Source organism: Anomaloglossus baeobatrachus, chromosome 5, assembly GCF_048569485.1.
Source record: "Anomaloglossus baeobatrachus isolate aAnoBae1 chromosome 5, aAnoBae1.hap1, whole genome shotgun sequence".
Classification (NCBI taxonomy): Eukaryota; Metazoa; Chordata; class Amphibia; order Anura; family Aromobatidae; genus Anomaloglossus; species Anomaloglossus baeobatrachus.
The window spans coordinates 425,621,126-425,634,656 of record NC_134357.1 but is presented as its reverse complement, the minus strand read 5'-3'; the positions used below and the strand labels follow the sequence as shown (position 1 = coordinate 425,634,656).

Genomic DNA, 13,531 nt, shown 5'->3' with positions numbered 1-13,531 from the left:
TCTTTATTTATGCCGCTAGTTTCATAGGCAGGCAGGGATTAGAAATATGCACCCAGAACTGCTCGTGGTTCTGGGTGCATATTGCACCTGACAGGTTCCCTTTAAAATGGCAAAAAGGATTTAGTAATCAATGAAAAGTAAGTACTTTGCATAACAAATCAAAAGTTCATCCAGTAAATGTGCCATCCCTTGGATTCCCTTGATCATTACCAATACTTACTTGGTAGTTATAATTCATATAAAAAGTCACTTGCATAGCCGGCAGTTTTTCCACCCAGTTGCCAACCTCTAAAGCAAGCTGAAAAACTATGTGGTCCATAGCTATGATGAGCACAGAAAGCAGAGCAAACACCAAAATGTTCAGAAGACGAAACAAGATAGAGCCAAGCTCCTTTCTCGACATCTTGAATCCAGTTGACTTTATTAACCTTAGTGAAGAGCAATTATTTAAATCTGTAATGTTATTTTTCTGGGCCATTTCTATCAGTTGTCTTGTAATATATTTGTTGTCGAACTTGATATTAGTTAGGTAGTTTCTTAAGTACCAGGTAGAATTATAAAGAACATACAAGATGAAAAATCCAGCAATCACCCTGTTTGTCACTAGGTGTAAATCCTTAAAAGCCAATTCCACAGTTTCAAAGTCCTTCTTCATGTTATTGGCCACTGCAGATATTTGATTAGAGACCAAAGAACTATTAATATTTGCTAAAAGGTTCACCTGTGGACCAAACCTCAGCTGAAGCCCTGCCATCACATCTGCAGTCTTTTTAACTATGTTCCTCAATTCAAAAATCAAATCTTGGAAGGTTTTGGTGGAGTTAATGACCTTTTCTGAAGAGTGTTGAGAGATACAGCTAATGATCTGGAAAATATTTTTCAGGTTTCTGAAGATATTAGGTAAGATGTTAATAGCCATGAACATAAAGCACGTGGATAACAGTAGCCGGCGGCCTTGTTTGGTTCCTAGGGTTGGGATGATAATGGTCAAGATGCAACGGATTGGATGAATGAGAACAAGGATAATGCATAAGAGGAAAGTTGTTGTTAGGGCCAAAATAGAGGCGAGTACTGACTCATACTGTAAGGAATGAGATAACCATATGTAAAGAAAAGTACCAGCCAAGGAAGTTAAAACAAAGCACAAAATAAAAAGTATTAGGATTTGCTGCCAGTTTTTAGGAATTGGATCAGAATATGCAGATGAAAGTTCCCAGTACCAGCCATGAATTTTTAAGTAAATCTTCTTAAAGTTTTGCCAACATGATGATCTGGAAAGAAGAAGGAATATGAATTGGAATAAGAAACATGCAAAAGAAAATTTAGAAAACTAGGAGATCATATGTTTTAGGCTGAGAAGGCCAAATTTCCCTTAAGAACATTTAGGCCCTGTGCGCACTAGGCGTTTTTACCCGCGGATTTACCCGCAGTTTTGCTGCGGAAATTTCTTGAGAAATGTTTGAAATCTTTCTGCAGACATTTCCCAGCAAAACCTATGGGGAAAAAAAATAGCTGTGCGCACACTGCGTTTTTTTCTCAAGAAAATTCTTTGTGAAGATTTTCTTGAGAAAAGTTCTTGAGAAAATGTGCATGTCACTTCTTTTCCACAGGTACCTGCGGTATACCCCCCGGTATTTCACTCCATTCACTGTAATGTAATCGCGAAATTCCGGGGGTATACCGCAGGTAGCAAATGATGTGCGGTATACCCCCGGTATAGCCGCGCTTTACCTGCGGCAATGTTCATCGCTGCCTGCGGTTTTGCAGGAAGTGATGTCATTATGACAGAAGAGGAAGCGGAGCAGAGTAAACACAGACGTCACACTCCCTGGACGCTGCACAGAAGCACTTCCGTGTGACCTCCAGGTGCCCGTGCAGTCTGTGTCCCGCTCCGGCCCCGCGGCTGCCTACACTGCTGTGTGTCAGTGTCTGCCCGCAGTATCAGCAGCTTGTCACCCTGCAGCGCAGGCAGACACTGACACACAGCAGTGCGTGCAGCCGCGGGGATGACAGGCGCTGCTGTCAGGAGGTGAGATGAGATCATTACCTGCTGTGACGATCTCCTGCCTCCTGACGTCACCGATGTCACTGCCGTCTATGCCCACGGCCCGAGACTGTCACTGGCGGTGACGTCACGGGCTCTCGCAATACTGCTGACAACGCGGCGGGCATAGAAGGCAGTGACAGCGCTGATGGCAGGACTGCAGGAGATCATCACAGCAGGTAATGATCTCATCTAACCTCCTTATGGCGGCGCTGGTCATCCCCTGCAGTGACCTGGGCTGACCTATTGATGTTAGCTCAGGTCACTGCATTACTCTCCCAGCCAATGGGGAACCTTCTGTTCTTCACTTACTGGGACAGTGACTATGGTATGGATCGTCGTGGGACCCCCCCCCCCCTTATTGGATTATGCCGGACCCGGATTTGATTGTTCTTGTCAATAAATTGGTGAAAAAGGGAATGTGGGGAGTGCTTTTTCAAATAAAACTTTTTTTGTTGTCTATTTTTTATTTCTTACTGACAGGGTTGGTGATGTCAGGTATCTGATAGACGCGTGACATCACTAACCACAGGGCTTGATGCCAGGTGACATTACACACCTGGCATCAACCCCATCTATTACCCCGTTTGCCACCGCACCAGGGCAACGGGATGAGTTGGGGCGAAGCGCCAGGATTGGCACGTCTAATGGATGTGCCACTTCTGGGGCGGATGCAGCCTGATATTTTTAGGCTGGGGAGTGTCCAATAACAGTGGACCTCCCTAGTCTGAGAATATCATACGCCAGCTGTCCGCTTTACCTTGGCTGGTGATCCAATATGGGGGGCACCCAACGTTTTTTGCTTTAAATTATTTATTTAATGTAAAATAACAGCGTGGGGTGCCCTCTGTTTTGGATTACCAGCCAAGGTGAAGCTGCCAGCTGTGGTCTGCAGGCTGTAGCCATCTGCTTTACCCTAGCTGGCTACAAAAGATGGGGGGACCTCATGTCATTTTTTTTAAATTTATTTATTTTTTGGCTAAATACAAGGCTAGGCACCCTTTAGTGCCACATGAAAGTCACTAAAGGGTGCCAGCTTAGAATATGCAGGGGGGGTGGGACATTATATAGGTCTTTCTCATCTATCTATCTATCTATCTATTCATCTATCCATCTTTCCCTCTATCCATTATCTGTCTATCGATTATCTATCTATTATCTATATTATTTATTGCAGTTCAGCATAAAAAACCCGCAGGGACCAACCTGCAAAAAAACCGCGGCAAAATCGGTGCGGTTTTTTACCGCAGGTGCGGTAATCTTCAACTCCCAGAAGTTTCTCAAGAAATTTTCTTGAGAAAATTCACTTTTCTAGTGCGCACATAGCCTTAAGGCTTTGTCTACTGGATGCTTTTTTTGTTGCTTTTTTCTAAAAGGGTCACAATGAAATTGAAAACTCAGTCAATTACTGTCTGAGACACATCACCACTGCAGCCAGTAATTGACGGAGCAGTTATTCCTTGTCTCTCAAAAAGATCCAGGAGGCAAAAACTGACAGAACTGTGAAGTCTTAAAACAGGAGCAAAGAGGAATCCTTAAGGTGAACAGTATTCCTTTTGTTTCATATTCCATTTTAACTATTTAACGATTAATAAGCAGATAACTTCCATTCTACTCTTTTTGGTTCTCTTAGTTGGAGTAATTCTGGTCTATTGAGTTTGAAGCTTAGAAAAGTCAGTTTCAATCATGATATTATTGTTTTTAGGAGATTTGTTTCTCTTTTAGGCTATGTGCGCACTTACTGGATTTTGCCGCGGATTTTTCGCGGATTTGCTGCATGTTTCGCTGCAGAAAATGTTCATAACATCTCTGCAGTGAATCACCAGCAAATCCTATGGAGAAAAAAAATCCTGTGCGCACTGGGCGGAATTTGACAGCTGCATGTTTTGCTGCAGGAATCCCGCAGCAAAAACAAGTGCATGTCACTTCTGTTCCGCACATCGCTGCGGGATTTCACTCCATTGACTCCAATGTAATCATGAAATCCCGCAGGGAATAACGCAGGCAGCAAATTCTGTGCGGTTCACTGCGTTTTCCTGCGTTATTCCCTGCGGTATTTCGCGGTTTACCTCCGGTAATGTGCATCGCCTGTCTGCGGTTTTGCAGGGAAGTGATGTCATTACAGGAAGAGGAAGCGGAGCAGAGAGTAAACACACACAGATCACACACACACAGACATCACAGACACATAGAACACAGACACAGACATATAGAACACACATAGAAAGAAAACGGACATATAGAAAACAAAGAACGTGGGCTCCGCTGTATTTTTACCTTCCAGCCGAGGTAAGCACACAGCGGCAGCCTGGTATCCTCAGGCTGGGGAGGGAGAGGGGCAGGGTTAATGTCCCCCGCCTCACTCCCCCTCCGGCAGCCGAGAATATCAGCCGCAGCTGCCCCGGCACTGTCGCATGCATTATGCGGCAGCACCGGGAGTGTCCTCGGCTCTTCCTGCCGCCGTGTAGCAGTGGCGGTCAGGGTAATATAACAAGGGGTTAATGGCAGTGGATCACCGCCATTAACCCCAGGCTTGATCATGGCAGCGTCTATGTGACAGCTGACATGATCAACCCGTAAGTAAAGTGAAAAAACACAGACACCGAAAAATCCTTTATTTTAAATAAAACCAACAAGCCTCGTTCACCCTTTTATTAACCCCCCCCAAGCAAAGCTCCGACATAATCCACAGCTCCGGCTCCGGCGTCCTGCACTGCTGACATCCAGCCGCGACTGTCACAGACACAGGCTGAATGCAGCAGACAGCAGAGGTAATTACCGGTCATTTCCCACGGCCGGTAATGTGAACTCACTGCCGACCGTGGGAAATGCAGCGATCTGTCCTCTATCTATCTATCCCTCTGTCTGTCTATCTATCCCTCTATCTATTCTTCTGTCTATCTACTATCTCAGGATTAAATGACTTTTTTTTTTTTTTTTCTTCAATGTGCTTTATTGCATTGAATGCAATAAAGCACATCCCAACCCGCACGCGGCAAAACCGCGGCAATACGGCGAATAATACCGCGGTAAAACAGCAGCAAACCGCATGCGGTTTTCGGGTGCGGTTTCCCACGGTTTTTTACCGCGGGTGCGGTAATCTTTGAGAGCATGCGGAATTTTCTCAAGAAAATTCCATTTCCCAGTGCGCACATAGCCTTAATATAGACAAAGCTCTCATAAAAATACCTGGGCTTCATATAGTCAAATTTTCAAAGACAATTAAACTCTGCCCAACATTGCCGATACTAAATATTGTACCTAATAACATAGATTCAGTGGGCATCTTTGGATGTTATAGCATGATCACAATGATGTATAAAGAGTAGAGATGAGCCATCCTGATCGGCAAAGATTGGAAAATGTTAAAATTATACCATCTTTGGCAGGATCGGACATGTAATCATTTACTGCAAAAGTCGTCGATCTTTGCAAAGATCGGTAAATGTTCAGATGGCAAAAACCATCCTGCACCTACTCATACTACATGGCTACGGTAAAAAATAAGGAAACAAAAGTGTTAAAGCAGTACGTACTTACTGAGTCTCCCAGCAGCTGCACCGCTACTCCCATTGCTGATAATTATCCCAAATGCATATTCACTGATTTCTCTGGTTGGAATCACAGACCCTTCTGTGGGTCTATTATATCATGGTATAAAATAAAAAAAATAAAAAAATTGGTGTGTGGTTCCCCTATCTATTGATTTCAGCACAGATAAAGCTCACGACTATAAGCTGCAGTCCCCAGCTGTGCGCCTTTCTTGGATGTAGCAATCATTGAAGGGAGGAGGGGATGGAAAACAAACATTTGCCTATGATCATGGAGTTTTTTCTCTGAAACGCGTAAGGTGGAATTGGGGCTTTTGGAAGGATTGATCCATCTCGATTTTAAGATGATTTTGTAACAAATGAAGAATTTTACAGACATCAGTGCTGGTTTGTTTTCCATCCCCTCCTCCCTTCAATGATTGCTACACCTGTGGAAGCCAACCACAGATACCGTGCACTGGCCCGAATGGACGTCTAGATCTACAGACTGGTGAGCTGAAAAATATCTATTTTCTTTGTGTTTTTTCTTGGCTGTGCATCAAAATTGGAGGAACTGCATGGGGCTTTTTTTAAATTATTTAAATAAATGATTTTTAAAAAACAGAGTGTGGTCTCCCTCCCTAATTTTGACACCCAGCTATGATAAAACCGACAGCTGGGGGCTGGTATTCTCAGGCTGAAATGACCCATGCTTATTGAGCCACCTCAGCCTCATAATAGCAGCCTGCAGCTGCCCAGGATTGTCCCATCCATTAGATGTATCACTCCTGGCACTTTACACGGCTTCTCCCAATTGCCCTGGTGAGGTGGCAATCGGGGTAATAAGGGGTTAATCACAGTTCACAGCTGCTACTAAGCCCTAGATTAGTAATGGGAGGCATCTATGAGACCCCCCCGATTACTAATCTCTAAGTGAAAAGAAATAAACAAACACCAAAATCCTTTATTTGAAATAATATACAAAAATCCCACCCTTCTCACCACTTTATTAACCCCCAAAAGACCCAGGCCCGACTTAATCCACGAGAGGTCCCAAGACGATTCCAGCTCTGCTGCATCTAACTAACAACATGTGGCAATAAAACTTGTCCACATGCTGGTAACTTCAGGCAGAGACTGAACCGCAGCAATGAGCGGTCACATCACTCACGTTATTTGCGGTCACAGCTGTAGGTTCCCACCGCCCTCCACCTGTGACTGCAGGTAACCTGACCTCAGGTGATCTCAATGAACTTTCACTGAGTTCACAGACCTGCATCTCCTATCAGAAAACTGTGTTTTTTGCCAAGAGATGCAGATTTGGTACTAAAACTTTTACACCATATTTCTGCACACAATCTACACCTCCTAGCAAAAAACGTATTACTACCACATGCGATATGACACAGTAGTGATGCCATTTTCTGCCAGGAGGTGTAGATTGCAGAAATAAGGTGTACAAATTTTTGCACCAAATCTGCATCTCTTGGCAAAAAAAATGCACAAAAACAGTTTTGACGCTGTTTTGGTGCAGTTTTATTCCAGGAGGTCCAAATTTGGTGCTGAAATCTAGTGCAGACATTCAAGCCTTGGCTTTATCTGTGCTGGTATCAATACAGGGTTGGACCCTACACCAAATATTTTATTTATTTATCACCAGTATAAGGACACAGACAGCGTTTGTGATTCCAACCAATTACAGACACTATCTCAGAGGATGGGAACGTGGTCCAATGGCAGCTAATCAGAGATGCTGGTGGAAGAGGAAAGCAGTGAATACGCATTATAGATAATTATTGTACCCAGAAGTAGCGCTGCAGCCGCGGGGACTCGGTAAGTATGTACTGTTTTAATCTTTTTTTCTTTTATAGCCCCCCCCTACACCATTTTACAACACATCACTTTTGCCTCCCATTGAATTTAATGGGTGCGACTAGGATTGACGATCGGATCAGCTAGTATTAACGATTCAATCGACAATTTCAGACAGGCTTGGCGATCCTGAACCAATCTGATCCTTGGCAGCATCGCTCATCTCAAATAAAAAACTTGTTATAATCCCTCTGGTAGAAATAGATTAGGGAATAATATGCTTTTTATGAGTCCATTGAGACCCACGCCATATATTTATTGGATCCCTGGAGAATGGGACAAAATATTAATCAGGACTCATAAATGAAACCCATTCAATAATAAAAAGGGCCCTAAGCAGCGTACAGGATTAGCCACTCTCTTAAGCCCGCTTTACACGCTGCAATGTATCTTACAACGTGTCGGCGGGGTCACGTCGTAAGTGACGTACATCCGGCATCGTAAGGTACATTACAGTGTGTGACAGCTACGTGCGATTGCGATTGAACGGTAAAACGTTCATCGCACGCACATCGTTCATTCCTCATGAATTGAAAGTCAGGTTGTTCATCGTACCCGGGGTAGCACACATTGCAGTGTGTGACACCCCGGGAACGATGAACAGATCTTACCTGCGTCCTGCGGCTCACGGCCGGTAATGCGGAAGGAAGGAGGTGGGCGGGATGTTTACGTCCCGCTCAGCTCCGCCCCTCCGCTTCTATTGGCCGGCTGCCGCGTGACGTCGCTGTGACGCCGAACGTCCCTCCCACTCCAGGAAGTGGACGTTCGCCGCCCACATCGAGGTCGTATGGACAGGTAAGTACGTGTGACGGGGGTTAATCGTATGTGCGGCACATTCAACAAATTGAACGTGCCGCGCATACGATGGGGGCGGTTACGATCGCATACGATATCGTATGCTGGATCATAAGGTGTAAAGCAGGCTTTAGACATGTGTCTCTGATAGAAGTATACGTGGTACAGACAGCAGTCGCATCTAGGTCTTGGTCCCTCCAAAAAGTCCCAACTGGAGAAGAAATTTGCACATGTTAGGTGTCAGCTCTTTACAGATATTGTATTGGTATTCAGATGCACAAGCTAAAACCCTAAATTCTAACTGTAGTACTTTTTGCTTAATGGCCATTGGAATGTGAAAAAGCCAAAAAGTGCCAAGAAAGTTCAAATCCTATTTGAGAGGAAGCTTTGTAGTAACTAGCAGACCTAGGAATTTCTCCACCAGTCATCATCCATAATCTTGAGACATCTCTCCCTCTATATTTGGCACAATGGAGGGGGCTTCCTTTGAAACGTTCCTCATAGATCATCTCATTTCTGGATATCCCACCAACTCATGTTAGAATTGTGACGCCCTGGACTATCAGGTCGTCACAGGGTATTGTACAATCTGCCCTCCCGTGCAATATCCACATCCTTCTTGGTTATGAGTCCCCAACTAGATGGTGTTGCCTACATCAGCTAATCAAAATCCTAGGTACACTCTGCACCACACCCACCAGACACACCAGTGGACGGCCTGAGTGGAATAGGGTCGCCCACTTGGGGGGTTGGTTAGAGGAGGTCTGGAGTGTCAGGAGTGTCAGTCAGTCAGTCAAGTGGATGGGAGTGTGTTGGAAGTGAAGGAGAGAGGAGGTCAGGAGCCGGGCTCCTAGGAAGCTATCTAGATGGCAGATGGTGGTCTGGGCCTAGAAGGAGCTGGACCCCCGGTTGCAGGGGATCATGGCAAGGGACACGGAACTGTCAAGGAGGATAGCCGTCGGCCTTGCACCATCACCAGGCTGGGACCAGGGCACGACGGGGTACGTGGATGGAGTAGCTTCAGGCAACCTGACAATTTACCCGACGAGAATGTGCTCTCCACCGGCTCCAAAATTGGGGTACTAGTGCAACGAGGGGGATAGGACTTTCCACTAAAACGGTCCAGAAAATCCCAAGCGTGAACCCTGAGAGCAAGCTCCCACACTTAGCCATAGCGGGGAGCGAGACCCGACTAGTTCCATACAATCAGGACCAACAGAGAAGTAAACTTAGTGCCAGGAAACAGGTCACGAATCACCAGGCAGCACCATTGGGGACAGGACCTGAACTAGCTCCCCTCAGCGGCAGTGGTATCCAGAACTTTGGTTTATCCAGTTGTCGGTGTCAGCTTAATGGACTGAGAGAGTACGAAAGTGACCCCCTTCGCACCTAACGGCACTCCCCAAACACCATCACCGAGTCTCGGGGCATCCCCCCTACCCGTGGAGGGTTCTAACACCTGGCTGCCCCACTCTATCGCCCCCAGGTACTCCCAACTGCAGCGGTGGTAAACCACATTACCACATACCACGGGTGGCGTCACGAACTCTAAACACAATCCCCTGTAAATACCCCCTTCATTTGAGTGGCCGCACGACCCCCGGGTCCGGAGACCCCTCGGGCCACCGTGGATTCGGATCCGAGCAGCCCAGCTGCTAGCACGGGGGCAGCACACCTCAAATTCCTGGCGTCACGAACAGGATACGAGCAGGACCCACTTACCTGGATGACATGCGCCTTAAAAGTCGAAACCGCGGGTCAAGATCCCCGTTTCCCGCCAATTCCATCATCTTCTGCCATCTTTTGGTGCCAAAACGCCATCTTCTCCACAAAAGCACGTGAAGTAGAAGCCCCGCCCTTCGTCCTGAGAGTGAGCCCGGAACCGGAAGTTCCCAGAGGGCCAGAGCAGCGAGAGTGTGCTAAGTGAAAACCAAGCGGGCATGACGGCATGTAACAGCGGAAGAGAAGCAGGGACACCAGGACTCTGCCATAACGTTCCTGGACAGCGCAGAGGAGGCTGACGGAGTAGAGCTGGTCACCGGAACGTGCTGTTCCCGGGACCGCGAGCTGGATTGAGGAAGAGACGGAGCAGCTTTGCAGAAGGATGCAGACGCAGTTCCTGTTTATATTGGAACACTGGAGAGAAGAGATGAGGAGCCTGGCGGTGGCGGTGCGAGCCCATGAGATCTAAATCCCACGTGAAGAGAGGGTAAGCGGTTGCCCAGTCCCTGAAGATTACCCTAATCCGGCCGATGCGGCTGAGGGATCCAGACCGCCCCCACTCCCGGCAAGCACTCTGCCGCCACCAACTCAGTCCTCGGCGGACGCCGAGCTGCCTGCTCCCACCATGGCAGCGGAACCTTCAGCCCCCATTTATGAAGATGCAGCTGCAGGACCCCCGGTTCTGTCACCCGACCAGGTCACGTCAGCGGTCACCCCGACACCGGCCCGATCAGAACCGGCCGTATCACCGAGCCCGTCCTTAGAGGCGGATCACCTGGACTCTGCAACCCCGGCTGCGGAGCAGTCGGTTACTTTGCCCGCAATGGCGGAAGTGCAGACTGAAGAGCTGCCGGTTCCACCATCACGCGGCATCCCAACGGCTGTTGGGACCGCAAGAGTGCACTTAAAGCCTATGCCAGCTAGGGAGCCAAGGCCGGACACTGACGCCCCCTACTGGGAATGACATCAACAAAAGCTGCAGATGGAGATGACAGCACGAGACCGGCGACAACAGGAACTTGCCGCCCGCAACCGAGAAGAGAAAGAGCAGGAGAGGAGCACCGCTTCCCGAGTCCAAGGGCCTTGGTGCTGTCGTCTGGTGGATCGTTTTGACCCCATGCAAGGATGGGGGTTCATCCGGGAGGCAGGCCTCACAGCTGGGGTGTTTGTATCCCGACGGGATGTGGTACCACATTTGGTTTATCCAGTTTATCAACTTTGGTTTATCCAGTTGTCGGTGTCAGCTTAATGGACTGAGTGAGTACGCAAGTGACCCCTTCACACCCAATGGCACTTCCCTCCACTGAGTCCCATGCCATTCCTCCTAGCCATGGAGGGTTCTAACACCTGGCTGCCCCATTCTATCACCCCCGGGTACTCCCAACTGCAGCAGTGGTACTCCAAATTACCACATACCACGGGTGGCGTCACGAACTCTAACATAATCCCCTGTAAATACTCCTTTCATTTGAGTGGCCGCACGACCCCCGGGTCCGGAGACCCCTCGAGCCACTGCGGATCCAGATCCGAGCAGCCTGGCTGCTGGCACGGGGGCGGCACATTTGTATGTAGTCCCTGTGTTTGCATGGGTTTCCTTTGAGTACTCTGGTTTCCTCCCACACTCCAAGGACATACAGATAGGGAATTTATATTGTGAGCCCTAATGGAGGCAGTGATAAGAATGTCTGTAAAGCGCTGTGGAAACAAATTATTAAGCAAGTAAAATAAATAAAAATAGATTTAGCAGAGAAGAATGTATTTTAGGTGTATCCAGATATCTGATGAACCACACTGAAATTCAAGGCAGTCAGCCAAGTTCTCTGCCACCTGTCGGATGACAGTTCCATCTCAGGACTATCTATAAGCTGTAACGTTAGTATGTACAGAGCCTAATACATTAGGTTAACTGCAGCCCTATGAAAAATAATAAAATAGCAAATCATCAGTTGTGCCAAACAATCTCGACTCTGCTATACTTTTAAGGAGCTGTTCTCCTTTTACAGTAAATAATTAAGACGTATGTTGTTCTAAAAATATTAACCACAAATTAGATTTTACACTTCCGCTTGTGTGTATTCTTGGAAGTCGAGGGCATGTTTGTCTTTTACGTAATTGCTGAGGCTATTCTTAATTTGTTTTATAATTTACCATTGTCTTGTGGAATGAAGCTGACTTTTTAGCAGGAGAAAAAGCATTAGTCGAGCAAAGAAAATAATAGATAGGTTTTTAAAAGGCAGATAGATAGATAGATATGAGATTAATTGATGATGTTACTCCATTAACTTCACATTTTTGTGTCATTTGCACCTTTTTGATTCTTTTTTAAGTGTGCGGCAAGTTTAACATTTACAGTGGTCAAGTGTTTGCCTCTTCTTGATTTCTTATTCTTTTGCATGTTTTTCTCACTTACATGATTTAGATCATCAAACAAATTTAAATATGAGACAAAGATAACCCAAGTAAACACATAATGCAGTTTCTAATTGAAGGTCTTTATTAATAAGGAAAAAAGAAATCCAAACCTACTGGGCCCTGTGGAAAAAAGTGATTTCCCCCTAAACCTAATAACTGGTTGGGCTACCCTTAGAAGCAAAGCAAAAGCAAAAATTGCAATCTCTCATTTAAATCTTTTACACCGCTCTTGAGTAGTGATTTACATAAATAATTTTAAAAAACAGCGTGCGGTTCCCCTTCAATTTTGATACCTAGCCATGATAAAGCCGACAGCTAGGGGCCGGTATTCTCAGGATGGGGGAGCCATGCTTATTGGGCCCCCTAGCCTAAAAATAGCAGCCTGCAGCCACCCAGAATTGTCGCTGTTATGGGGGGACTGGCAGATAAGGATAAGGTGGTAAATGTCCCAATCGCCAGTCGGGGCCCACCGTGCTCCAGATGACAAAGGAGCTGCTGGCAACCCGAAGGTTCTGCGGAAAATACAGAGCTGGGTGGCTCTGAAATAATATGGGCCTGATCCAAGTTAAGTAACACTTAAGAGAGACTGTGAACCCTGTTAGCGTCACAGGGTCCACTCACCCAGCCCAGGAATTCCCTGTTGACTGCACAGGAGAACTGGGAGCCGGTCACGTGTGTAGGGACACGTCAGACCGGACGACAACCCAGTTAGCGCTTCAGTGTGCCTGGCGCTACACCGACCACGTGTGCAGGGAACACGTCAGGCCGGGTGGTGCCCAGGTAGCGTTGACCGGAAGACCCAACGAGGTGGGAGTGACGTTGATCGGGCTGCTCTCTGCCCCTCCGCTTCTATTGGGGGCCTGCTGTGTAGCGTTGCTGTGACACCGCACGAACCGCCCCCTTAAAAAAGAGTTTGTTCGCCGGCCACAGCGACATCGTTAGGAAGGTATGTGCGTGTGACGCGTACTAGCGATATTGTTCGCCACGGGCAACGATTTGCCCGTGACGCACACATAACGGTTGCAAATGCGATCGCTAGCGACATCGCTAGCTATGTTGCAGCGTGTAAAGCGGCCTTTAGCCTCAGGAATGGCACAATCAGGCTGAGCATGCTCACTAGACGAAACACTGGAGCTAGGCTCTGGCTGGGGTAAAT

The 13,531-nt window shown here is 46.9% G+C and overlaps 1 protein-coding gene across 1 annotated transcript in view; it reads right to left on the bottom strand.

Moving 5' to 3' along the window:
- The window catches only part of OCSTAMP (osteoclast stimulatory transmembrane protein), a 103,846-nt gene that overhangs the window by 17,660 nt on the left and 72,655 nt on the right, over nucleotides 1-13,531 (bottom strand). The window contains exon 2 of the mRNA XM_075351775.1: nucleotides 221-1,271. Coding sequence (XP_075207890.1) covers nucleotides 221-1,271 — 1,051 coding nt within the window. The remainder of the gene's footprint in view (nucleotides 1-220; nucleotides 1,272-13,531) is intronic.